General features: G+C 39.8%; 2 protein-coding genes across 2 annotated transcripts; one reads left to right on the forward strand and one right to left on the reverse strand.

Annotated features, from left to right (window-relative positions):
• On the forward strand, positions 1-13,520 carry PGGHG (protein-glucosylgalactosylhydroxylysine glucosidase). Its single transcript, XM_070957356.1, has 13 exons — positions 1-395; positions 1,739-1,949; positions 2,473-2,908; positions 3,894-4,013; positions 6,231-6,362; positions 6,498-6,609; positions 6,946-7,018; positions 8,942-9,078; positions 10,290-10,423; positions 10,570-10,665; positions 10,764-10,861; positions 12,269-12,483; positions 13,370-13,520. The coding sequence occupies exons 1-13, from the start codon at positions 143-145 to the stop codon at positions 13,429-13,431; spliced, it is 2,079 nt and encodes a 692-aa protein (XP_070813457.1). The 5' UTR covers positions 1-142; the 3' UTR covers positions 13,432-13,520.
• An 11,881-nt stretch (positions 13,521-25,401) lies between these two features.
• IFITM5 (interferon induced transmembrane protein 5) lies at positions 25,402-27,214 on the reverse strand. Its single transcript, XM_070957357.1, has 2 exons — positions 27,065-27,214; positions 25,402-25,623 (listed from the first exon to the last, which is right to left on the reverse strand). Exons 1-2 carry the CDS (start codon positions 27,212-27,214, stop codon positions 25,402-25,404), a joined length of 372 nt encoding a protein of 123 aa, XP_070813458.1.
• Positions 27,215-27,602: the final 388 nt, after the last annotated feature.

Consider the following 27,602-nt stretch of genomic DNA (forward strand, 5'->3'; position numbering starts at 1 on the left):
GGTAGCTGGGGAATTCTGAGAGTTGAAATCCACCCATAAATTCCCAAGGGTGAGAAACACTAAGATAGAATATATATATTGTGTGCCTTATTTTTTTTTTCCCAGCTAGAACTCCAGCCATTGCTCCCTCCCTCTTGTTGATATGGCAGAAGTGTGTGAAGACCCTGCTGTATTTACCACAGATGCTCTGCCTTCTGATGCCAGGCTCCTCCCAACATTGACCAATGCCTATCTGGGCACCCGAGTCTACAGGGACATCCTTCATGTTAATGGGGTGTACAATGGAGAAGTTGGGCAGACACATCGGGCTGATCTCCCCAGTCCCCTTAATGTCAAAATGGATGTAGATGGGGCTGATGACTTGAGGGAGACCTTCTCTTTGGACACCAGGATAGGTAAGTGGCAATGCCACCCTCCTCATCTACATTGTTTCCATGGCTAATACATTCTTGCTACCCTGTCAGGGCAGCTTTCTTCCTTTCACATGCTGAATATAGAAATTAGCTTTTGTTTTGAAAGACAATGTAAACCTAAGATTTAAAAAGGAGAAAAAGGGGTGGAAAATAGAAATTTCAAACTGAGCTATGTTCTCTGAAGTTTGAATCCCTTCCTATCTCATAAAGGAATCTGAAAATCTCTTAAATGAACCTATTTTGAAAGGCAGATTTTAAAACAGCCTCTTCAACTAGATCTCCAGATGCAGCAAAGTAGTCCCCATTAGCAACAGGCTGACATGAGTTGTCCAGCATGTCTTGTCCAACGGGGAAGCCTCCTAAAACCTTCAACCTGAAAGAAGGCAAGAATTTTTAAGATACGAGAGTGCTCAAAATCTGGAGAATATTTTCACTTTCTGTGAAAATGGATATGGTAGCAATATGGAAAATCAATTGTATTTTGTGGAATTTAATAACATATTTTGATTTCTTGTGACATACTTAAGAAAAGTTGTCACAAATGTAGAGCTCATTCTCTGTTAACCTGCTTATTTTTCACTCTTGGTTGTTGAACAAAGGTGAAGGGGCAAATGTTCCCATAGCGGCAAAACTTTTCTTATCTATAAAAGTCTCAGACTCTTTAGCTTCCATCCCAGAGTCATTTGCCACCCTGTCCAGGTCAGGTCTTGCAGGCTGGATACCATAGCAACAGGGTCATATAAAGTCACGATGTCAAGTTAATAAAAACTCTAGTACTGGATGTTAAGCTGGGAGCTTCTGCACAGAATAGCACAGTGTACTGTGAAAATCCCCCCCCCAATGGGGTATCACTGCTGTCCTTATTAAGGAGCTCCTAACAGCTTGTAAGAATTTGGATATCAGCTTGCTTGCTTTGTATGTTTTTTGTGTTAAGCTTTCAAAGCTGTTAGCTTAAGTTAATAATAAATCCTAAAATTTCTTTATTCCCTGGTATGTTTATTCTCTCTGGATCCAAAAGACCAATTGTGTGACACTTACAAAACAATGGATTACCTTTCAGTCCTTGAATTGAATTGAATTGAATTGAATTGAATTGAATTGAATTGAATTGAATTGAATTGAATTGAATTGAATTGAATTGAATGGTTAGGCAGACAATCCCAAAGATCCCCTTTCATATTTCAGTTCATCAAATAACAGAAGGATTATATTGCCATGTTTCAATTTCTTATGCCAGACCCTTTTGCTTATGTGAAATTGCAAAATAGATTTGACATGAGAATTTAGGGTATGCATTCAAACTGACCCTTTCCTTCCGTCTGCAGGGACGTATATCCATACAGCTCAGTGCTCAGAATATACAGCTACTCACACAGTCTATGCCCACCAGTCTCTTGTCCACCTTCTGGCTTTCAGCATAACAATCACAAGATCAGCTCTCGAAACTAAACCCATCACAGTGAATCTCCACACCCAGTTCAAACCAGAGAGTCCAGACCTGGACTTGCAGAAAGGGCCAGATTTCCTGGGAGCTCAGTGAGTATTATTGTAGGAATGTTTTCTGTGGCTCCTGGCCAAGCATTGAAAGACTTCAATAACAAAGCTTGGTCATTTTTCTTGTGGTTTTGAATAGGGAATAAATGCAGTTCCCTCCAGAGGACACAGGGAGGCTGTCAGGAAACCCCTATCATGCTAAGAGGGTGCTTTGGATTATAAGAAAAGGTGGACTTTGTCTAACATTGCCTTCCCTAACCTGCTGTCCTCCAGATACGCTGGCTCTACAATTTCTTGAAATCCCAACTAGCTTGGTCTACAAGGCAGAGTGATTGAGGGAGAAGAGAACCATTGGCCACTGCACTTAAAAGGTATAGGCAGAAATACAAAGAATAAGGAGAATGGGAAGATGGAAAAGGTTTAGATTAGAGTTCAAAAGGTATGCAAAGCAAAGTCTTTGTGCTCAATGAGTATAAAATTCCAGTATAAAATGTTTCTGTTGTTTAGTAGATCCTCTAATATCCAGAGAGAAACATAAGGATTCCCATTTTTTCTTTCTCTTTAGCTATCTATATGGAAAGACATTGGTCCCAGAAGTAGAGGGTGGCCCCCAGCCTACTGTACACATGATCTGGACCCCGGTGCCCCAATCAGTGACCCTCCCTGGAGACCAGAAGGAGCAGAGATGGGAGTTCCTCACTGCCCTAGCAGAGTCTGAAGAGGTTGTGCAAAAGACCTTTTGTGAAGGGATGTCCCTGATTGGCTCTGGTTCCTTACATCTGTCTCACACCCAGGCATGGGCAGCACTCTGGGACAGCTGCTGTGTAGATGTGGACGGGCCTCTTCCCTTCAGCCAGGCCATATATGGCTGCCTGTATTACCTGCTGAGTGCCATTCCTCCTCTGGGCTCTGTGAATGTCCCTTTCTCTGGAATCAGCCCAGGAGGCCTTTCCAACGGCACATCCGGTGAAGACTACTGGGGCCATGTCTTCTGGGACCAGGTGAGCAAAGGGAACCGCCCCAGTTTTCTACTGCTGGATGAAGCAGAGATGAATTTGAGAAGATGCTGCCTGGATGGCAACGTCCTGGTCATCTTCTGTCCTGCAACTATTGTTAGCTTTCTGTAATGTGCATGCAAAGACTAAAAGGTGTTGTAAATTTTGCCCAGTTCTGCTTCTCTCTGTTGCAGGTTGATGTAAGTACCATGCAATCAACTGTGAGTTTAAATATGTGACTCAATCTGGAAAGTGAAGATAGAAAGTTAGACTTAGTTCATCTCACCTGGCATAGATGGGATACAATGTATGTGTGTCTTTAACCAAGAGATTTTTTTTAATTGGAGGGTCATGGATTGAATTTGGCTATTATTTATGTTCTCTCCTGAGGCACAGTCTCTGCTTCTCAAATAAAATATCTTTTCAAAATGGTCAACAAATTGCAATGTTTTATTAGCAAATGACCTGGCTCTGGATCTGTCTCTATTTCTTCCCTCCCTCCCTCTCTATCCATTTCTTTATAACTTAAGCTTTGCTAACCTTCCAATTGTTTCATCTGGCGTGTGAAATCCCATGTTTTTATTATTGCTCTTGCACTTCCTCCTTTAAACACTGTCCCCTAAATTGTGATGTGCATTGGAATTAACTATGCATATTCACTTTAAGATTCTGGGCCCATCATTTTTTCTTCCACAGTCTCCTGAGGAGGATTTGATACCAACTTTCCACCAGCCTCCTGCCCCAGAGAAGAATATTCATCATGTGGTTCTCTAGTTTAGTTTTTAAACTGAAGCAACATCATTCCTAGGGCCCAGATTTTGTTTTGAGGGTGGGGTTGAAGAAACTTGTCTCCCGCTCTCCATCTCACCCTCATCTGAAGTGGGGAGCCCTTATGGGAAAGGAATAAGTGCTGGCTTTACTCTAATTTGCAGATCTTTTTCATTTGGTGGCAATATTTACATATATTGTCCTTTTTTGTTGTTAAACCTAGGATACCTGGATCTATCCGAACATCCTGCTTTTCTATCCAGAAGCGGCTTGTGCTATCTTAAAATACAGGATCCAAACACTAGAGGGAGCTCTACACAATGCACGGGAACAAGGATACAAGGTAGAAGCCACTTACATAGGCAAGAGGAAATACGGCATCTCTTTCCACAGAAGGCTTGGAACCAGTTTCGTTCATTATTTCCTTTAGTCATGGCAGGGATCCACACAGAGGTTCCCCTTGACTTGAATGGTTTTTAATTTTAGCATTTCGGCAAGTTTTCAAAAAACAAAAGTAAAATTCTGGTACAGCAGCAGAAACTCCTTTGAAACAAGAGTGGCTCTAAACAGTTATGAAAGCCTTGATGATATTCAGAAGCAGCTCTTTCAATCTGAAGTGGGGAAGAGCCTTGGTGGCGCAGCAGACTAAAGTGCTGTTAAGTAGCACCAGCTGCCTGCAATTACTGCAAGTTCAAATCTCACCAGGCTCAAGGTTGACTCAGCCTTCTATTCTTTCGATGGTAGGTAAAATGAGGACCCGGATTGTGGGGGCAATAAGCTGACTTTGTATAAAAAAGAACACCGCTTGGGGGGGCTGAAAGCCCTACTAAGCAGGTATATACAAAAGTATGAAGGCTATTGCTTAACGCATTGTAAGCCACCCTGAGTCTCCAGAGAAGGGCAGCATATAAATCGAACCAATAAGTACGTACGTACATACATACATACATACATACATACATACATACATACATACATACATACTGGAAGTAAAAGGGCAGGGAGTGGTGTCTAAATTGAGGAGATTTTAACTCTTTCTCAGAAGTTAGATGACTCAGGAGTTAGATTTTCCGGATTCGGACCTTGCTTTGAAGACAAGTCAGGGATCTCTTCTCTGTTCTTCAGAAAGCATAAATGGTTAGAACAGGCCAGGTGCTCCAAATTTCAACAGACTAATTTGAAAATAATTTATGGAAGAATTTCTGAAGTAGCACAATGGAAAATTCAGGGTGAGTTTCTAGCGTTGTCTAGAATTTATTAAATAAAGTAATTTAGACCAACCAGCAGTAATACCACATGAATATATAATTTGAAATTAAGCTAGATAAATTGTTGTAGCCCTAATGGCATGGTGGTTAGAATGCAATATTGCACTCTAATTCTGCTGACTGCCAGCAGTTTGATTCTCACCGGCTCTAGGTTGACTCAGCCTTCCATCTTTCTGAGGTCAGTAAAATGAGGACTCAGATTGTTAGGGGCAATACACTGATTCTGTGAACCGCTTAGAGAGTGCAATAAAGTACTATGGAGCAATATATAAGTCTAAATGCTAGTGCTATTGGAGTAAGTTTCTAGTGCTCAGTGTTATGGCAATGTGCTTAAACAACAATGAACAATGAACACAGTAGTAACAATTTCTAAGGTCATAATTCTGAAGAGCAGACTTCCTTCAGAAGTTGGCTGCTAAAACTCCAGTGATGCTTGTGTAACATACAGGGATTCAGAGGGCACAAGTATGTTAAGCATTTTTCAAATGTGCTACTTGATACCGAGGATTTAAAATCAGTTAATTTAAGTCTCAGTAAATCTTATGGTAAGCTATAGAGGTGGGGTGGGAGTTATGCCTTTGAAACAGTCTTAACTCCTGGTGACTCTCTGGACTAATCTCTGCAGTTTTCTTGGCAAGACTTTGGAAGTGGCTTGCTATTGCCTTCTTTCTAGAGCTGAGAATAAACAACTGGCCCAAGATCACCCAACTAGATTGCTTCCTAAGGGGATACTAGAACTCAGAAATTCCTGATTTCTAGCCTGATGCCTTAACCATTGCTCCAGACTGGCTATAAAGCCTGGCAACATCTAACCTGCAGTATTGGCATCACAACAGAAAACCTCTTGACTTGCCTATTGGATCCAGACAATGGCCTTCGTGTGCCATCTTCCCGGTGTTCTCTTCTTTCCTATGAACATGTCGCTGAATAGTGAAGGTGCTCGATTCAACCCCTCCCCCATGAGTTTTTACCCCATTTGACCCAAGTGGAGAGTTTTGTGAGGAACCACAACTTAACAACAGCAAGAACTATTTTTTGTCAACTGAACAAGGCACAGAATGACTTTGAAAAGTTGCCTTCCCTCACTGAGGACGGAAACTGGATTGAGCAAACGAGGCCAGTGGCCGTTTTCTAGCAGACTCTTCTGTCATGCAAGAAAAAGCTGCCCATTCCTGAACAAGGATGCTCTGGATTTGAAAGCCCTCAAAGAAAGGAAACATTTTACTATTTAATATGCCTTGAGTTTATCAAGATATTTTATTTTATTTTGGCTTTGGTTTTGGTTTTGGCAGGGTGCAAAGTTTCCCTGGGAGAGTGCAGCAACGGGCCGAGAGGTCTGCCCTGAGAAAATTTATGGAGACGAGGAGATCCACATCAATGGAGATGTGATGCTGGCATTCGAGCAATATTTCTGCATCACTCAGGTAGCTGGGGTTGGGCTTGGAGTAGCCACTGTTGCCTCCTGTCCTGGTCCTGTTTTTGCCAGCAAACCCGGTTAGCCTGTCTGAATCAGATGGGTCACTCCAGGGTCAATGGAATCTCTCCTGATGCGCTTCTAGGACTTGAAGCTCTTTCAGCAGGAAGGTGGCTGGGATGTAGTCCAGGCCATTGCTCAATACTGGTGCAGCCGAGTTGTGTGGAACTCTGAGGAAGAAAACTATCACATTGTTGGTAAGTGTGTAAGGGAACTCCTGAGCAGGGATAGAAGCCAGCTCAGTGCATGTCCTCTAGCAGCTACAGTTGATGAGGCAGAACTTGTAATGATAGGTGGGAATGACCTTGGGAGACAGAAGGAAGAGCAATAAAGGGTTTTTTTTTTTAATGCCCAAATGGATTGTAACCAAAATGCACCCTTCAACCTTTACCCATCAATACTTATTCTAACAGTTATTCTGGGAGGAAAAAAAGGATTGGACAGGTTATAGGTGTCCATTCCTAACCGTGAGGACATCACAGTGGTGCCTATGGAAGGGCTGCTGAGTTCTAAAAATGTCTGCCTCCTTTCAGGTGTTATGCCCCCAGATGAATATCATTGCACTGTAGATAATTCTGTCTATACAAATGCAGTTGCCCAGAGGAGGTAAGAGATTTCCAGAATCGCTGATCCTGCTTCTCTGCCCTTCCCCTTCCGGAAATTCTTCACTGTCCTTCTCTTCTTCCAGAATTGCTGTTCTTTTCTTCTATGTCCTTTGGCTTTTTTCTACTTTAGACTTTTTTATGGTTAACATTGAATTCACTTTCTCAATGCATTTGTTATCTATTATAAACTTAAATACAGGTAGTCCTCGACTTACAACAGTTCATTTACTGACCGTTCAAAGTTACAGCATCACTGAAAAAAAACGACGTGACCATTTTCCACATGACTGTTGCTGCAGCCCCGTGGTCACATGATCAAAATTCAAATGTTTGGCAGCTGGTTCATATTTATGACAGTTGTGGGGTCCCAGATCCCATTTTGCGACCTTCTGACAAGCCAAGTCAATGGGGAAGCCAGGTTCACTTAGTAACCGTGTTACTAATTTAATAACTGCGGTGATTCACTTAACAATGGTGACAAGAAAAGTTGCAAAATGGGGCAAAACTCACTTGACAAATGTTTCACTTAGCAACAGAAATTTTGGGCTCAATTGTGGTCGTAAGTTGAGGACTACCTGTAATTTAAAAGCTCATTGGCATACTCTATCCTTCAGGGAGATAAAGGATAATTGCCATAGGCTGAGCCTCGTGTCATATTTTTTTGTCTGTCTTGCTAGGGAGTTTCATCTCTTCAGCCCAGCTCTTGGGAAGATGTTCTGAAATTTCTGGTCTGAAGTCCAAATCAAGTGCACTATATTTGTCAACTCCCTCTTCCTTCCCACTTCCAGTTCACACAGAATTTACTCTCTGGTTTCCAGGAGGAGTTGACTTTCAAATGCAGCGATGGTTTAAGATTAACCTTTCCCTTTCGTTCCCTCCTCACCTCCTTTGAGAAAGATACTGCCCATGTAAAGAAAGGAAAAGGAGGCCAATCAAATAGAAATAGAGTAATATTTTTTGTAAGGATACTCTGTCTTATAAAATATATATTGCTTCTTTGCAAATTGTAAATGCAAATTGTAAATGCAATTGAAAAACTTCTAATTGGTTTGAATAATATAAAATGAAGCACAAATTTCCAAGTACTTTAAGGATTATTTGGGAATCTTTTTAAAATTCAGTTCATCAGTGTGACTGTTGTCTACAAATGTGTTTCTCTAGCTTTAGATTTTGTCATTACATCCCTAACAGTTAATGCCAGAGAAGATGTCCCTAGTGTGGGCCAGTTATGGAATCAGATCATTCCAAATTTGGAAGGGTTCAATCTAATCTTCCACATTGTACCAAAAAAAATAATAATAACCAATTAAGCAATCCATGAGTGTTGGCTGTCCAAGATCTCAGGCCCCATGTTCATTTAAAGACACTCTAAAGAAAAAGGAATGTAAATACACAGATGATAAACTTGAAAATGTTGCTGCTGATTTTCTTGGTTTCACTAGACACCATCTCTTTGAAATGTATGAAAAAGCAACAGCATTGTTCAGAAATCAATACTCTGCTCCCAAGTAATACTGGTAAAAAGCAGAAAAGTTTAAATACAATTGCAAACCTTGTATAGATACTTTTTAATGTAACATTTTTTGAACAAATTCTGCCTGTCTTTACCCCAGTACTAGAGGAAGTCACCAAAACTTCTTTAAGTGGCATATAACTGATTTGTCTTCTGCAACAAAATGTATACTGTTGTACCTTTGGGATGCCATTTAATTTCACAGAAGAAAACATTAAGCAAGTATGACATCAAAGAGATTAAAACATGTGTTGGGAGGAATAATTTAATACCTCTTTAATACCAAGTCAGGAGCAACCTCAAAGAAAAATAACTGTTGTCTTTTAAAATGCTAAATGTCAACCTTTTTCCAATTTATAATTCTCTGTTAGGTTAACTCAGCTAGATCTTTTTCCCTCCACACCATTTCAGCTTGAAATTTGCAATTGACTTGGGCTCCCAGTTGCATTTTGTTGTGCCCGGAGAGTGGAAGGAGATTATGAAGAAACTTAAAGTGCCTTTGGATAAGAGCAGATGTTATCATCCAGAATATGATGGATATTGTCCAGGTGAGGGATTCAGAAGAATAAACCAAGATGTTCATCCTAACTTTAAAACCAACTGCACTGCATATCAAGTGTTCACCTAATCATGGAAATGTAACCATCACTCAGCTTGCATGCTAATGTGGGGGGCATCAAATTAATCTTTTGCCCAGTATTCAATATTTTTGCATTCTTGCTCAGGGATGTACTTTTTCCACTTGGGGAATGGGGATGAGGAGAAGAATAGTGCAAAGCCAAGAGATTTTCCTTTTCCTCTCACCGAGAAAAAAAAAAAGGCAAAATTGTTCTATTCTCACTTTCATAGATATTTGGGAACACAGTGATTTCTTTGCCAGAAGGAAATGGAAACCTTTGTTTTCCCGTTCCTTCCAGTTATCCCCTGGAATCCTCTGATTGCCTGAAACTGCTTGAAACCATTAGGACTGCATTGGTTGTGTCAAAGGCAACACAGGCTTTTGACACTACATGTGGCTTTTGATTATGACTTGTCCACCCCTTCAAGAAGGGGACGCAGTGGCTCAGTGGCTGAGCTTGTTGATCGAAAAGTCGGCAGTTCAGCAGTTCGAATCCCTAGTGCTACATAATGGGGTGAACTCCCGTTACTTGTCCCAGCTTCTGCCAACCTAGCAGTTCGAAAGCAAGTAGAAAAATAGGGACCACATTTTATGGGAAGGTAACAGCATTCTGTGTACCTTTGATGTTTAGTCATGCCGGCCACATGACCACGGAGACATCTTCGGACAGCGCTGGCTCTTCGACTTTGAAACGGAGATGAGCACCGCCCCCTAGAGTCAGGAACGACTAGCACATATGTGTGTGGGGAACCTTTACCTTTACCCCTTCAAGAGGGAATGAGTTGGAAAGAGATAACTCTCACATATTGGTTAAATTAGTATTTAAACTGGTGGACCAGATAATAGAATATCAGCAAGTTGCTTCTTCAAATGGACATTTTAGCAGGCTCCTAGAGCTTTATTGCTGTAGGGCTAAAAAAAAAAAAACAAGTGAGCTTTTCTCAGCATGTTAATGTATTGTGACAGCAGCTGCACCTTTGCTTCCTGTACATCAAGATTCTTTGACATAAGTAGAGGCTTTCTGTATCCCCTTCGCCATCAAAGGTAATGTGGTATGAAAACAAGAGGTTCCATTTACTTGGTGATTGCCATCCCACATCTTGGTCACCTCAGAGCTTTGCTTCATGCCTCTTCCCACAGGTGAGCCAGTGAAACAAGCTGATGTTGTCTTGCTTGGGTTTCCTCTCATGTACCCCATGGACCCAGAAGTCAGAAGGAATGATCTTGAGATCTATGAGCCTGTGACTGATCCCCAGGGGCCAGCCATGACTTGGGTAAAAAGCTGACCTTGAGGAAGGGAGCAAGTGCTTTCCGTCCTAAAAATGTGGGGTCCTGCCCATCTGCAGTGCTTCTGTTTGAATAAGGGGTGTGTTGATGATTGAGTGCATCCTCAGTGTTACCAGTGTCTTTCTCCCTTCAGAGCATGTTTGCAATTGGCTGGTTGGAGCTGAAGGAAATCAAAAGAGCACAACAACAAATCAACAAATGTTTCAGCAACATCACCGAGCCATTCAAGGTCAAGCATTTGGGCACATTTTATTCCTGTCTTTTAAGTTCTTGTACTCTTGACAACAATCATCTACACATATGTATATATATTATTCTTTTTCTTAGATCTGGGTGGAAAACTCTGATGGATCAGGAGCTGTAAATTTCTTGACCGGGATGGGTGGATTTCTGCAAGCCATCTTTTTTGGATATGCTGGGTTCAGGTATAAATTAGGAATGGTGAAAGAAATTATCACAGTTTTCTTCCTAGTCAAAATCATATGATGTACCAGAACATATTGTGATGCAGAATGAATGGAGACATAGCTTCCCTACAGTGGTGAAATCCAAATTTTTTTACTACCGGTTCTGTGGACATGGCTTGTTGGGTGTGATGTGGCTTGGTGGGCAAGACAGGGGAAGGATATTTCAAAATCTCCATTCCCACCCCACTCTGGGGCTAGCCAGAGGTGACATTTGCCGGTTCTCCGAACTACTCAAAATTTCCGCTACTGGTTCTCCAGAACCTGTCAGAACCTGCTGGATTTCATCCCTGCTTCCCTAACCCTAGAGTTTCTTATAATCTATTTCTTAGCTATCTTATTGTGAATTTGACTTAAAATGTATCTCCATATGTTCAGAAAAATTTGCATATAGGGTATGTGTAACTGGGAATAAGTCCTTATAAAAACATAGCAATGATATGGGTTAGAAAAGTCACATCTAAAAATAAATATAGTGCGAGTTTTGTGACTAAAAATATTTTGTAAAGCAATACAAACATTTGATAGAATGAATTCATTTAGCACTTGCTATGAGTGATTACTATCTATTCAAAAGTCCCTTTTCTGTCTCACTACACACACATGTATAAATATATAATTGTATTAAAATTACTAACTATATAACTATTTTTAGAAGTCAAGGTGGGGGGGGGAACAAGCTTTTCCCACTGCAGGAGCTGTGCATGGGCAAGTGCTTCTAACTGCAGTAATCAAACACCTTTTGTTTCTGCTAACCGGAAATACCATTAGCTGAGCAGCCAGTATCCCTCAAGCAGGGATACCGAGATTAAGACAATATTGTCTTTTCCCACCAAGTGCACTGATAATGTTACCTAGTTTGGTAATGAAACATCTGCAGGAAAACAACCAAGCTCAGAGAGCACCAAGGACGTCAAAATTGAACCCTGAGCTACAAATATTCTCTTCCATCAGTACTTTGTGTTGTTTTGCTCATGTTGCTCCACAGAATACTATGTGCATAGATAATGCAAAAATCAAGTTGCAAAAGGCATTGGCCATTCTAGCCAGTAGGATCAACTTTGATCTGGTAACTCTCCAGAGTTTCTGGAAATGTACTCTAAGCTCTGGCTTTTTGGCTTTAACATTCCTTTTAAAAACTAGTTAATTTAACTTGAACCTTAATAATTTTCTTTGCCATCCCACCACTACCACTCCCATCAAGCTTTGGAAGAACTTATTCTTGGACTCTGCTTTAAAATCACTTGTTCAAGAAAGAATAGTAATCGTGAATGATAGCGTGTATCATTATCTGTATCCTGTCTCAAGGCTCGTGATAATGTATGGGATTCCCTATTCTAGCCACTGAGTTCTTTTTGCTCTTCCTAGGATCTCCAGAAGCCGCTTGAAGTTTGACCCTGTTTATCCTGATGACATAAAGCAGCTGAATATTACTGGAATTTGCTACTTAGGAAGCAAGCTGAATTTCACCCTCACCAAAGAGAAAACCACCATCAAAATGACCAAGTCTTCTCCCAATTTACACTTATCTGTTCTAGAGGTGGTACTGGCTAGAACAGGAGAGCATCTGTCCTTAAAAGAAGGTGTTACATTGTTGGCTATAATATGAATACCCCACATTGTCCCTTAAGAACATTTAAGAACTTTATATCACTAGCACTACTAGACTAGCACTCAGGATGGCCTTTGGGCATTCATATTTGTTAAAGCTATAACTGAGCCAATCTATATCCATAACCAGCTAAAAACTGAGATCAGTCCCTATAGATGAAAAACAGAGTCTATATAAGAGTATATGTAGTCACTGGTTCAGGACAGCTGAAGAATCTGATAAGTGAATGCCAAACATATCTATGACACAATTTCTCTGATGATTTCCCCTCTTTTCATAAGACATAGCTCTATATCTTCTCTTGATTTTCCATGTGGGAATCCAGTGAAAGCAAACCCAGTTAAAGAATTATAGCTGGAGCCCTTGAGAACTTCAGGTGTTGATGGAATTCCTTGAGTTCCAACTGTTGTTCCAGAGCTCCTAGAAGAAAATGCATAGCAAGAACCCTGCTTAGCTAAGATCTACTAGGCCACCAGATATTGACACCTAGAAATAATGTTAGGCAGTACCCATTGCTTTGTGTGGGGAAAGGTATAGACGCTCTTCAGGATGGAATCTGTCTGACCTACCAGATCATGTTGAGTGCAACAGTGTTCCCCAGTTGCTAACAGGAAATTTTGAAATTCAAATTTCTAGAAGGGAGAGCATTTTGTAGGACCTGGACTACAACAAGCTTTATTCCTGACTTTTGGCCAGCAATGTGGCTTATGGAAGTAGGAATTAATAACAGCTGGAAATGTATAGATTCTCCAATTCTGTCTTACAGGTCTACATGGAGAAGTAACATAAATGAAGGATGGAAACTGGAAGAGGTTTCAATCACGATTTTACACACTCTGCCTTTCTTTTCATTTCAGGGCAAAGTGTGTCCTTCTTTACAACTGCTGGTTGGATTCAAAAAGAATCTGTTCTGCCATGAAAGCCGGCTGGGTGACTTTGGGCCAGTCGCTCTCTCTCTCAGCCCAACCTACTTCACAGGGTTGTTGTTGTGGGGAAAATAGGAAGAGGAAGGTGTATTGGATAAGTTTGCCTCTCTGAATTATTTGTAAAAATAATAAAAGGGGGGTACAATTTAAATAAAATTTATGACTCTTATAAAAACTATCGAGCAAGAGTTGATAATTTTCTTTACTGACATATTACAGAGACATTAATTTGTAAGTCTCAGCAATATTACTGGAGAAATGTTTCTTTAATCAGTACATAATGTTATACAGACTGAGATAATACAAATTCCATGGATACTTTATTGAAAAATTATGCCTTTCTGCTTTAATATTATTGTGTTGTAGCAATGCAACTGGGCATGGAACATTTATATCATCATTTGTACAGCGTAATTCTTGCATTAGAGGTAGTCATTGACTTACAACAGTTCATTTAGTGACCGTTTGAAGTTACAATAGCACTGAAAAAACTGATTTATGACCATTTTTCACACTAACAACCATTGCAACATCCCCATGGTCACGTGATCAAATCCAGATGCTTGGCAACTGACTCATATTTATGATGGTTGAAGTGCCTTGGGGTCATGTGATCAACTTCTGCGACCTTCTGACAAGCAAAGTCAATAGGAAAACCAGATTCACTTAACTAAATTCACTAGATTCATTAAAAACCATGTTACTAACTTAACAATTACAGTGATTCATTTAACAACTGTGGCAAAAACAGGTCATAAAACGGGACAAAATTCACTTAACAAATTTTCCCTTAGCAACAAAAATTTTGGGCTCAATTGTTGTCGTAAATTGAGGACTAACTATTCTCTCTTTGCAACTCATCAGAATTATAAAATACAATATTATCTTGCTAGCCAAATTACCACAATAGATGACATTGTAAATAACTGGTGGTATATAAGTTATTTCCATTTCTTTGGTAACGTGTTTGTGAAGGGCCTTCTTGTGGTTTTCCAATATTTCCAATTTATTTTTCCTTGTTATCCAGACATTTACGACAATCAGTTTCTGAAATGAGGATCTAGAGCTCATGAAACGCCTAAAATGTTTCCTCACTGACGTGAAAGCTCTGCTTTTCAGTATCAGTTCTGTGGTCATTAGGCTGGAATCTAATCCTATCTAACTCATGCCTAGTGGGAGTCAAAATCTACACTGAGGCATTATTCAGTCTGATAATATCTTTGGGGGAGGGAGGGAAATCCATATTTGGATAGCCTCTATCTTGGGTCCAAACTAAACAATCTCAAAAGAATATGCAAATTAAATTCTCTAGAAATCTCCATAATAATGTCATTCACCCATTAAAATGTAATCATAAGGGAAAATGCTCCCAAATAATTAAGTCAGACATTTCATCCTTAAGCTCTGAACTTCAGTCAGTCTCAAGAGAAACATGTATTGTAAACAGATATTCCTTCCTCCTGAAGTTGTTCATCAATCCTATTTTTTTCTGACTTCCTGCCTAATGGAACCAGTACTGAGGGAGTTCTAACTCCTTGTGTTGTATTTTGTGACACTGGCCCTCTTTTACCTCCTGTGGCGTTCTTCTGTGTGGACTCGCACATCTGTGGGGGTTGCGAATGTTTGGAATGAAGCAGGGGCTTTTTTGAGCACAGAAGGCGATCTGTGGATTTCAGGATCGGTTTAGGTCAGGAATCCCATCTAGCCCCTTCACTGGGAGGAAGAAAACCTTCCTTCTTTCCAAATAATGGGGCAGTGTCTGCAAGAGGAGCTCAGCAGTGAGAGAAGCCTTCTGTGAACAGCAACCAGGAGGCTATTTAAAGGCATTTGGGAGGCATCACTTCTATCTATTTTTAGCCTTTGAAAGTCAACAAAGGAACCACATGATGGCACCCAAACCACAGCTGTAACCTAAGTTATCCAAGAAAAAACAATTTGCATCTGGTTGCTCTGGCTTAACCTGTGAAAACCTTGACATGATGGGTTGTTGGCAATAGCTTGCAGCATTCCTGATTTTTGATTGTACAGTACTATAGTGACTATGTGGGATGTGAGCTATATGGTTCAGTAATACTTGGGAATTCACTGTTGGGAAATGCGACCAGCATAGGGAGACTGGGTGCCAGTTTGCAGGGTGGTAGTCAGGCCTGGGTCTTTCCATTCTCCAGTACAGCTAGGAGGAAGACACAACTGCAATTTCATTTGTCCAATCTTGCTCATTTGCTGTGCAGCAAATGGGCTTCCACTTGCTTCCTCGGGTGAAGAAAAAGTAAGTAGTTTTTTTCTTAACGTTTTTAGATTTCTGTAATCCATCTTCCATGGAGCTCCCTTTAAAAATGGTTCAGAAACTGATGATGATCAAGAGGAGATTTTCAAAAGTTATTTAGCATCACGTTCCTATGCTTTTGGCAACTCCACAGGTTGCCAATCCATTTCAGATTCTAAGTATCCACTTTTAAGCAGTGGACACAACTTCTTGCTTGAGATTGCCTGGATTACTACAGTAGATAGGTTAAATATATATTTAGATATATTGCATGCATTTCTGCATAGCTATTATTTCTGCTGTGTGCACGTACAAACATACAAGTAAGTTTTGTGGTTGCTAAATGAGGCCCATAGATATAACGTGCTGTGAGAATAAGCTTGAGGAAGAATGGCAGGCAAAGCAATGGTCAGGTAAGAAATCCTCCATAGCAGAAAATTATATTTGAGTAAGGGTTCTCAGACCAAATCCTTCCTAGTTCTCTCTTAAAATAAAAGCATGGGAGAATGGAAACCCATTCAGAATTGCAAGATTACCATATCCCTCCAATAAGAGTAATTTCAGTACTCATTATTTTGGTGGCCAATTCTGTACTTCCTTGAAGGAATAACCACAGGCAACTATTCTCCCCCAACTATCCTGCTTCAAGAAGGAAGACCATTCAACAGAAGCTCACCAAGCAGCTGGATTTTTATAGCCTTGGAGAATGTGAAACTGTGGTTCTCATCATGGGTCACACAAGAGGCTATCCCAGTCTGATCCCATCATGAGCTGCCAGCAATCCTGCTCTTCAGTTTTAAAGCCTGGAGCAAGGCTTTTGCAGGAGTCTCCAACCTTGGAAACTTTAAGACTAGTGGACTTCAGCTCCCAGAATTCCTCAGACAGCACAACTTCTTTGGACCCTAACTCCAGATCCCCTATAAATTGAAGATAAAAATCAGAAAAACATCCTCTTTGAAGTAGCAACTTGGCTCTTGAAAAGTCAGCTGCTGTCTTTCTGGTTATTGCAATGTTAGCTGATCAAAGCTGTTTCAAGTCACCCAGACTTGATGTATTATTTTATCCACCTTTTTAAAATATATACCAGTGTTTATGGTTCTACACTGTGGTTTTTTTTAATTGATGTAGTACAATTTAATTGATGTAGTCCAAGCTAGAAAGATTATATACTACTGTATACTGTACAAGATGTAAAAATGTTATGGTAACAAAAAATTCCTAAACTTATGATTTGTAATTATGGTGGAGTAATATATAAATAAACCAGTACAAAAACTTAGTGTATTGAGCCAGGGAAAAGACACCCTATAAACAGCATGGTGTTGAATGGGCAAAAGTTGTTAATTACATAGAATGTGCTCTTCTATGGTTTTCTTGCTCTTTACCATATGCATCACAAAGAAGAAAGGGTTTATAATGCTTTGTGCAGCATACAAATTGGATTTATATGGTATGGCTATGTTTTGTGTTTTGCTTGCAGCTTGGCGTTCTGGGTAGATGGATGGTTATCTATATGACTAATCTTGTTTTTCCCCAAGATTCAAGAAATTTGGGATATTCAATTGAACTTGAAAAATGGGAAGAAATTTGGGGGAAAACCTTAAAACTAACAAAGTCGGTTTTCTATAGGAAAATATATACAAAATGCTGTATAGATGGCACCTGTCTCCGGCTAGATTATCGAAGATGTTCCCGGGAACCTCTCCGGTTTGTTGAAAATGCAACGCCGCTATGGGAACTTATTTTCATAGCTGGTGGACCTGTCCCTGAGCAAAAGAATATTGGGCTAGAATTCAAAAATGGATTTTAGAAATCATAGGATGTAGGATAGAATTGAACCCAGAAATGTTTTTACTAGCCATGAAACCAGAGAACTTAAACAAATCTAATTGGTATCTCGCTCTCCACATCATCATTGCAACCAGGATCTCGTTTGCGCAAGAATGGAAATCCAAAAATACTCCATCGGAGGCTACGTTAACCGCAAAGATCATGGACTGTGCAGAAGCAGACAAGCTTACTGGACTTTTGCGAGATAGACAAGAATTGGGGTTATATAGAAGCTGGGACAGGTGGTATGCTTGGCTACAAGAAAAGAAATCTTAAAAAGAATGTAAAATATTAATCTTAGTGTGAACGTGGGTAAATATTTATAGGAGCATTGCATGGCAGTTGAGAATTTTTTCTTCTGGATAATTTTTTTTTTTTTTATGAGTTGGTTTAATGGAGGTTTGTACTATCTCTAGGTGAAAATTGATACTTTAAAACTCTATATGTATTATATTACTCTCTGCAATTCTATCCATATTGCTATACTTTTTTCTGTAATTTTTAATAATTTTCAATAAAAAATTTAAGAAAAAAAATGGGATGCAAAGCTAGTGACTGCAATATATATATATATATATATATATATTCTCTTTGTTTATCTAAATATATTTAGATTTAAATATTCAGCTGAAGTGATTCCAAGATTACAGTCACACCTTAATGAGAAGCAAAGTATAGCTTTTTACTAATGAGGTGGTAGGAAAACAGTCCTCTCAGTCAGGGATGGGTTCTACTTACCTTTACTACCGGTTCTCAACGGGATCGCGCTGGTGTGAAGCTTCTGTGCATGCGCAGATCAGCAATGACGACATCTGGGGTGGTGAGCGGGGCGTCCCACCAGTTTTACTACCAGTTCTTGTGAACCAGTCCGAACCGGGGGCAACCCACCACTGCTCTCAGACCTAATTTAGGGCAATAAAGCTGACATAGCTGAAAAGAATATTGTTTTATTAAATCTGTAATTGCAGGATACTCCAAGTAGGAGAAGACAAAAGTTTACAATCTAATGCTAATGTATACTAACTTTGGATATAGCAATATCTTACTCTTCAATCTGGAAGGAGGTTGTTTTGCAATGAAGAATGATCTGGACAAGATCAAATACTTTGAGCCTCTGAATGAGTCCCAGTATCCCAAATATTTTACAAGTGGATCAGACTCCATGACTCAAAACTGCATTTCTCACTTACAAGTAGTGACTTAAAGTGCATAATTAACACATCTAATATATATAGATTTTGTAATGGCTATTCATTGTGCATTATGAAATTTGCTCCCTGTCACGCTGGAATTAGACATTTTCCTTTTCCAATGATGGACTTTAGATTGCCTTCCAGGTGAATTTTTTATCCTAAATGAACATCAGCTGATTTTTATATGAAAATCTCTTACAACAAATTCCCTTATGCTGCATTTGGGATATTTTAAAATTCCTGAACACTCAAAGCGTCTATGTAAAGAAGTGGAGCATATTGTCTCTGTTGTTACTATACTAGTAAAGCATTTTGCCGTAGTTTCTGTCACTTTCTTTTGCTAAGGACAAAGCACTTCCCATAGATGCAGATTATTCAAATTGATTCATAGGGAGATGTCCACTTTTCCGACATTCAAGGATAACCTTTCTCCTTCTCTGCCTCCCCCCACTCATGTAGGACAAATCATAATGGATTTTTGTCTATTTCTCTCATGTGGTACTACATCCACATGGAGAGAAGTAAGCAGTGGAGTACCACAAGGCTCCGTTTTAGGCCCAGTACTCTTCAATATTTTTATAAATGACTTAGATGAGAGAATAGAAGGAGAACTCATCAAATTTGCAGATGATACTAAACTGGCAGGAATAGCCAACACCCCAGAAGACAAATTCAGGATCCAAAAAGATCTTGACAAACTTGAAGAATGGGCCATATCCAACAAAATGAAATTTAATGTGGAGAAAAGGAAAGGTTTACATTTAGGCAAGAAAAATCAAAGGTATAAGTATAGATTAGGCAAGACCTGGCTCAAAAACAGTAACTGTGAGAGGGACCTTGGAGTCCTAGTGGATGATCATCTGAGCCAGCAATGTGCAGCAGCAGCCAAAAAAGCTAATACAATCCTGGGTTGTATAAACAGAGACATACAATCAAGATCACATGAAGTATTAGTGCCATTTTACAAAAACCTACTAAGACCTTGGTAGTACAGTGGTCCAAAGCACCCTGTTATTAAGAACAGCTGCCTGCAATTACTGCAGGTTCGAATCTCGCCAAGGCTCAAGGTTGACTCAGCCTTCCATCCTTTCTAAGGTAGGTAAATTGAGGACCCAGTTGTGGGGGCAATAAGCTGACTTTGTATAAATATACAAAAGAATGAAGGCTATTGCTTAGCACATTGTAAGCCACCCTGAGTCTCCGGAGAAGGGCGGCATATAAATCAAATTAAAAAAAAAAAAAACCACACCTGCAATACTGCAACCAATTTTGCTGGCCAAAAAGATGCTAAGACTTTGGAAAAAGTTCAGAGAAAAGCAACTAAAATGATCAAAGACCTGGAGACTAAACCATATGAAGAACGGCTGTAGGTTTTGGGTCTGGTTAGTCTAAAGAAAAGAAAAATCAGGGGTGACATGATAGCAGAATTCCAGTATTTGAAGGGCTGCCACAAAGAAGAGGGTGGCAAACTATTCTCCAAAGCATCAGAGAGCAGGACAAGATATAATGGTTGGAAACTAATAAAAGAGAGCAACCTGGAATTAAGGAGAAACTTTCTAACAGTGAGGACAATTCACTAGTGGAACAGCTTGCCTACAGAAATCGTGGACGCTCATTGGAGGTTTTTAAGAAGAGACTGGACAGTCACTTATCTGAGATGGTATATATTCTCCTGCTTGAGCAGCGGGCTGGACTAGAAGACCTCCAAGGTCTCTTCCAGCTCTAATCTATTTTATTCTACTCCAAAGGCAGCCCTCAATCATATTTACAAGAATTACAGCCATCCTTTTTTTTTTTTTTTTTTTTTTTTTACAAATGGCATTCAGGTCCTGAGCAGGTTATCAGTTCTGTACTGCAGGGTAAACTGCTTATTCGCCATGCTGCTCCCAGTCATTTCTTAAGCCAGCTTCAGAAATTTCAGCCTAGACTGCAGTTAGTTGGTGACAAAGGTAAACTGGTGCTCATACCAGATTATGGGCACTTGTTATTTTGGCTGCGTACTTATTTCTACCCAAGCAGTATCATGTTTCTCTAACAGGCATTCACACACCAGTTTTTCTTTTGCTAAAATCTGGTTTTATCCAAACAAATCCCACAAGTTCAAACTAGACCTTATACATAAAAAGCACAGAACTGCTGTGACCATCAAGCCATCATGTGGGAACGTTTAACAAGGGAATGAAATGAACCTTCAGTGCCCTGTAATTAGGCTGGCGGCAACTCAGGACCTGTCTTTAGTAGAGGAAATGCTCGTCCCTTAATCACCAAATGCCCACAACTGTTCTGAAGCCCTTTAGGGCAGGTTCAAGGAATGGAGGTTGTCTATCTTTTTCTTCACTGAGCTGCGGAGGGAGGATTATTTACTTTGAAGTAACGTGTAGGACCGAAGCATTATAAATGGCCTTTTAAATTTGTTTTAATTTGAGAAATCTTTCTCCCATCTAAGGTAATTTTTATGACTGACAGCAGGAACCTCCATGTAACTTATAGCAGTTCTGCCACTTATCTAAGTTTGATATATGTGAAGCAAAATCCAATGTCAGTCCTTTTTAAACTCCATTGATTTTGTGTGGAAAAAAAACATTTAAGCTTGTTGAAATTGTTACTATTTCTTGAACAGCTGTATTCTTCTAAAAATGCACGGGAACAAATCAAAACACTCACTCACAGCAAGTTATTTCTTTCAGTGTGATTTCAGGATTGCTATCTTGTAATAATAGTTGACATTATAAAAGGCAATATGTTGAGCATGTAAGTAGAAATGGCTGTGAGTTGCTCTTCTGGGAGATTTCTAGTTATAAACAGCCATTTACCCTGCAGGCTTGCTCAGAAGGAAGCCCCACTGCATTCACAAAAAAGGGTATCTAAGATTTCAGCCTTAATAAAATGCTGAACAAGAGGAGCTCACATTCAAAGGCAACCTGACTAAACAGAAGTTCTAAATCCTGTATACACCAGAATAATATTGACCACACAGATACAGTATCTAGAAATCAACCTAGAAGTTAAATAAATTGAAAATTCTGCCCACCCAGTTCTTCCATGTTGCTCAGTCAAGACACCAGAAAATGAAAAGGAGCTGTTAGCAAATGGTGTATCCCAATGGTTTCCCATGCCCACAGATTGCAACATTTAGCTGATAATAATGAGATAATGATTGGCTTTTAACACAGCTCACACGTTCCTTGCCACCATCCAGCAAAACAGCTGGAAACATGGTGCTTGGTAAGATGTTCCAGCAATAGTAAACAAGGTAGCTATTAGCCACAAAGGCTTCAAAGAGCAGCAACAGCAGCTTCTCTGCTATTATCCTGAAATAGCCATGCAATAAATTTTCAGCCCAGGATGTCAAAGGGCTAACACATAGCCAGGGCAAACAAACTAGTGGGGGCCATGTGCATCCAAAATTAAAGAGGACATTTTATGCTAGGGAGTGTTTTTAAAACAAATGGTCGAGGCAAAAGAGAAGAGAAACTAGTAAATTACAGAGCTTTGCACTACATTGCAATCCTTGTTCCTCGGCATAACCAAGAATCTAAAGATGGATGAGCCTCAGAGGAATGTTAAGTAGAGGTTGTGAATCAATGGACATTTTGTAAAACATCTCCCAAAATGGCAAGGGAAAGCAGAAGAGCTTGGTAGATGAATTTTGAGTTATTTTATTATAGTTCTATATTGGTAATAAATGCAAGTACTATATCTCTGTAATAATATAATTGGACTACATTTTCCTCCTTTGCTAAGTGAAAGAAAGTTAACACATGCCAGTTGTTATAATAAAAACTTGGTTAAGAAATGTCTGAGGATACAGCAGCAGTCTCCAGCTGGTGGATCACTACAAATATTCAAATTGCTCCATCTGGATCTGAAAAGAGCCTTGGTAGTACAAGGGTTTAAGGCACCCTGTTATTAAGCTGCTTAAGACCAGCTGCCTGCAATTACTGCAGGGTTCGAATCTCGCCAAGGCTCAAGGTTGACTCAGCCTTCCATCCTTTCTAAGGTAGGTGAAATGAGGACCCAGTTTGTGGGGGCAATAAGCTGACTTTGTATAAATATACAAAAGGATGAAGGCTATTGCTGAGCACATTGTAAGCCGCCCTGAGTCTTCGGAGAAGGGCGGCATATAAATCAAATTAAAAAAAAAAAAAAAGAATAGGTGCATCGTTAATGCATTTTATTAAGCAGAGATTAGTATGATGTATCCTGATCCAGCTTCAACATTGCAGCACATCACATTGATAATGTAAAGAAAAGTATAATACAAATGATTGATTGATTTGCCTAAAATTGCCTTTATTGTATGTTAAGGAAGTTATTCAGTCAAAGCTACAGGCCCATTTAAGTCATGACTATTTAGAAAAAATAGATTTTGAGTCCAAATTACATTTGCAGTAGATTCTATTATCTCTCCTATAGCTAGTTTTGAAAGACTCTGAGATTGCAGCCACAAGCACACATGGAAGTAACCACTTTTACTCTAAACCAGCGGTCCCCAACCTTTGTGGCTTGGCGGCCTGGCTGGGAAGGTAGAGGAGAACCAGGCCATGTGAGCTGCAGGCCAGCACTCATGCACACAGCACAACTCATGCAAGCAGCGAGCCAGTGTGCACACGCATGCATGCATGTGTGCCAGTCCACCGCTCACGCGGCCTGGTTGCAAATGGGCCACAGCCCGGTAGTGGGCCGTGGGGCCGCAGCCCAGAGGTTGGGGACCCCTGTTCTAAACAGTCAAGGATTTTCTTTTCTACTTGGTAACAATAGTTCTTCTCAAGGGCATCTCCAGGGAAAGAATAAAGAGTGTCAAAGAGGCAAGATGGCTGCCACTACCACATAATCAAAGCCACGTTCTTTTTTATGTGTCAGCGTCACTATTTTTGAACAATTATGTGTCAGCTTCACTTTTTTTGGACAGCACTTCCAGCAGATATCCCTAACACGTCTGCTTCACACACTATTCTGTACAATTTTATACCTTCAAGTGTATATTACAGTTGGAGCCTTCAAGGCTTACAGATTTTAAGCACGGCTGTCATGTCCACTGGACTTTTAGACAGAGGTGATCCAAGTTTTCTCTCTCTCTCTCTCTCTCCCTCCCTCTCTCTTTTATTTGGGTTAGAATAAATCATAGGCTGAAAAATGACCAAGATTAAAATAATTACTTATATTAACACTGAAATGCAAAGAAGACTAGTGTGTTGTCTCAGTTCTATACTTAAATAGCAACCACAGGTAGTCCTCGACATACGACCACAATTGAGCCCAAAATTTCTGTTGGTAAGCAAAACAGTTGTAAGCAAGATTTTATGGCCTTTCTTGCCACAGTTGTTAAGTGAATAACTGCAGTTGTTAACTAACACAGTTGCAAAGTAAATCTGGCTTCCCCGTTGAATTTGCTTGTCAGAAGGTCGCAAAAGGTGATCACGTGACCCCGGGACACTGCAACCATTATAAATATGAACTGGTTGCCAAGTGTCCAAATTTTGATCACATGACAGTGGTCATAAATGTGAAAAATTGTCATAAGTCACTTTTTTCAGTGCCGTTGTAACTTCAAACAGTCACTAAACAAATGGTTGTAAATCAAGGACTATTTATATAAAGAGAAATTGACATCAACAACAGGTAAGGAACCAAATAGGGCTCTAAGGAAGATTTGAGGGCTTGCTCCTAAGTAATCTAACATCTAAGAGAGCCCACCACCACCAATGCCAAACCCTTAGAACTATTCAATGGTGGCTGACCTTGTAGTCTATATTAACTAAAAAAGCCGAGCTGACAAATGTTCTTTCTCTGGCAACCAACTAGGCTAATGCCTTTTAGATATTTCTGACTTGCCTCAGCCTCACTTAGCAAATATTATAGTAAATTGGGAAAGACTTTTGTAAGAGATTCTCCACCTATTCTATCAATGCATGGTAAAACATTTTATTACTTAGTTTTCTGGCGTATAGATTAACTGTGCGATGTTTTAAAATGCTATTAAGAAGAAAATACCACCAAGTTCAATTGGGATCTACTCTTGGTTGAGAAATTTTATTATTGTGTTTAAGTTACACCTTTGTTAAAAAAAAAAAAAAACAAGAACAAAATAAACCCTCCCATTGGTTTTCTGCATATGCCAGATTGATCAAACTCCATTAACTATTCATTTCCAGATCGCTTGTCCTGGGATCTCACCGTCAATAATACATAAATGGTACCAAAAAAACCTAGATGAGCTTTTTAAAAAATCTGTTTTAGCTAATATATCTTGATAGTAAGCCTATAGATAGAAACATACTAGCAAGTAATTTGAAAGAAACAAGGCTATTTTTGTAAATACAAATCAGTTTCCAGAAGCATTATAATAATTATTTTTTATTAGGCTACCTTTTCTACCTGCTTTCTTTTAATTCTGCAAGTCTGCTTACTCAAAATATGTGCAGATCCAGCAGAATGTACAGAAAGCTAGGAAGAAAAGAGCCTCAAAAAAGAGAAGTGTGAGACAGGGTAGAGATAGAACAATTCAGAGTTTATGAAAGACACCAAGGATGAACATCTGCAGGATTTTCTGAGAAAGGAGTCCTAGGCTTGTTTAATGCTTTACTGTAATGAACCAGAAGATTCAGATCAGAAGCAGGTAGAGGTTTTGTATTGTGCAGTGCTTGAGTTATACCCAACTCTTGTTTCCCCCCTCACTTTTTGTCCTCAACATCCTCTGGGAAAAGTCTGTAAGCCAAATAGTCCATGGACTCCTGAGCCAGCTTTGAAAGGTGAAGGACACCTGTAATCACCAAAGCAATGAGCACCAATGGCAGCACCACACTCCACATTGTGGCAAGGATGTTGTAGCATTTGGCTTTGGAACTATAGCGATGAGCAGCTTCCAGATCCCCAGTCACCTTCTGATCCCGAGCCTTCAAGAGTGGAAAAAATATAATATTTGAGAACATATTTTTTAATACATATAGTTTATATCAACCACTTTGCTGTTGTGTTTAATGTTTATGCTCTTCCCATCTTCCAAAGTACAAATGGCACAGTTAAGGGGAAGAATACTGGGGAAAAAAAGAATCCATATGTTAATAATTCTTCTTAGTGACATGTTGCTACATTTCAGTCATTTCATGTTGCATCTCAGTTCAATGCCATCTAACTTGTGGAAGGCTAATCTAATGCAGAAATCCCAAAGAGGCAGCAGGAGAAATCAATTCATGTCCTTAATCTTGGTAGACCAGCAGTTAAACATTCTTTACTTTTAACCAGAATAGGAACATGGCATGTCTTCCTTCTAAGGAAAACCACATGAAATAGTAATTGTTCTCTAGAATTTGCCCACACACTCTAAACAGTTCCTAGAGGGTTTTTTTCCCCATCTGTGCTTTGACTGGTTCCAATTGCTTGGGACCAGTCAAAGCACCAGTCACTACCTCTGCTATCATCCTATGTTGTTTGTAATCTCACATTTTCACAGAGTGCAGCCTTTTAAACATAATCAACAAATGCACCATTTATTCATCATCAGATGGCAAAGATACTGATGCAAAGGTTGTCTCACAAATTCTCTGCTGATTCTTGCTCACGCTATCATGTAATCCTTTTCAGTAAGTGAGCCTAAACCAGTTTAATTGCAAAGAACACCTCTCAAAATAACTAACATAAATAAGGATTGATCTCATTGTAGCCTAATCTTTCCCATATAAACATATTTCTCTGTCTCTTTATTCTACCTCCTCTACTTATTTTCCTCTAATGCCTTTAGTAGTCTGTCACATAAATAGGTAGTTTCTCCCATCTTTCAGATCAATCTACAGCAAACACTAATACTCTTTTGGAATGTCTACCTACCACTCACACATGCCAGTCACTTAATGCTTTGACTATTGCAACACGCTCTACATGGTGCTGCCCTTAACTCTTAGAAGCTTCAACTGACCTTGAGGGCAATGGTGCTGGCACTGATAGTCAGACCTCAATATACCCCCATGATTGTGAGCTGAACTGGGTGTCAGTTTGCTTCCAAGTGTGATTCAAAGTGCTGGTTATCACATATAAAGCCTTACATGTCATTAGGCCAGGTTACTTGAGGGACCCCCTATCTTCTGTGTTTCTGCCTGACTGGTGTAAACTAAAAGAGTTGGTAGATTCTAGACCCTTACAATTAAACAATTTAATGAGCAACTAAATACATGATGGAGCTCTATGAAACTCAAATGTTTCACAGAAGCTACAAAGGTTCCATAGCACAACATCACGGCTAACATTTGGGAAATGTTAGCTCCCCAGGGACCATCCCAGCTAAACAGTCAAACCCCAATGCAACTCTCAATATATAATAATATAAAAAAGATCTCCTACCTTGACAGAATATGCAAAAGCTACAAAGCCCAGGCAGCAAATATTCATATAGAGGGTGTTGAAGACTGACCAAATCATATAGTCCTGGGGTACCACAGGAGGCCTGACAGTGATTATAGTGGGAGAAGGTTCCTTCTCGTGGGATGTCATGGGCAAGCAGGTTTTGCAAAAGTGCAGAGAAAGAAAGAGGAAACGCAGTTTCCCAGTAAGATTAGTCTGTGAGGGAGCCAGACCAGGGAAGCCCTTTATATAGTTCCTGGTGAAGGCACATTTTCATCTCCGTCTATTTATATAGCAAAGAAATTACAGCTCTAGTTTGACTGTGGTTATCAGAAATGCCTTGCTAGGGCTAAAAGAAATATTTGGTTTTCATGCCTGCCCTCTCTCACTTGGGCAAGGAATGCTTTTTTATATATCACTGCGGTTGTTACTGCACTACTCTCCACAATGGAGAGTAATTCAGGCACGTGGCACAAAGGCAAAAGATTGAAAGGTTACACAGTGCCACCTTCTCACTTCAGGGTCTTTCTGTGAATGA

The sequence above is a fragment of the Pituophis catenifer genome, unplaced genomic scaffold (genome assembly GCF_029215685.1).
Source record: "Pituophis catenifer annectens isolate HBS135680 unplaced genomic scaffold, rPitCat1.0.hap2 SCAF_1, whole genome shotgun sequence".
Taxonomy (NCBI): domain Eukaryota; kingdom Metazoa; phylum Chordata; class Lepidosauria; order Squamata; family Colubridae; genus Pituophis; species Pituophis catenifer.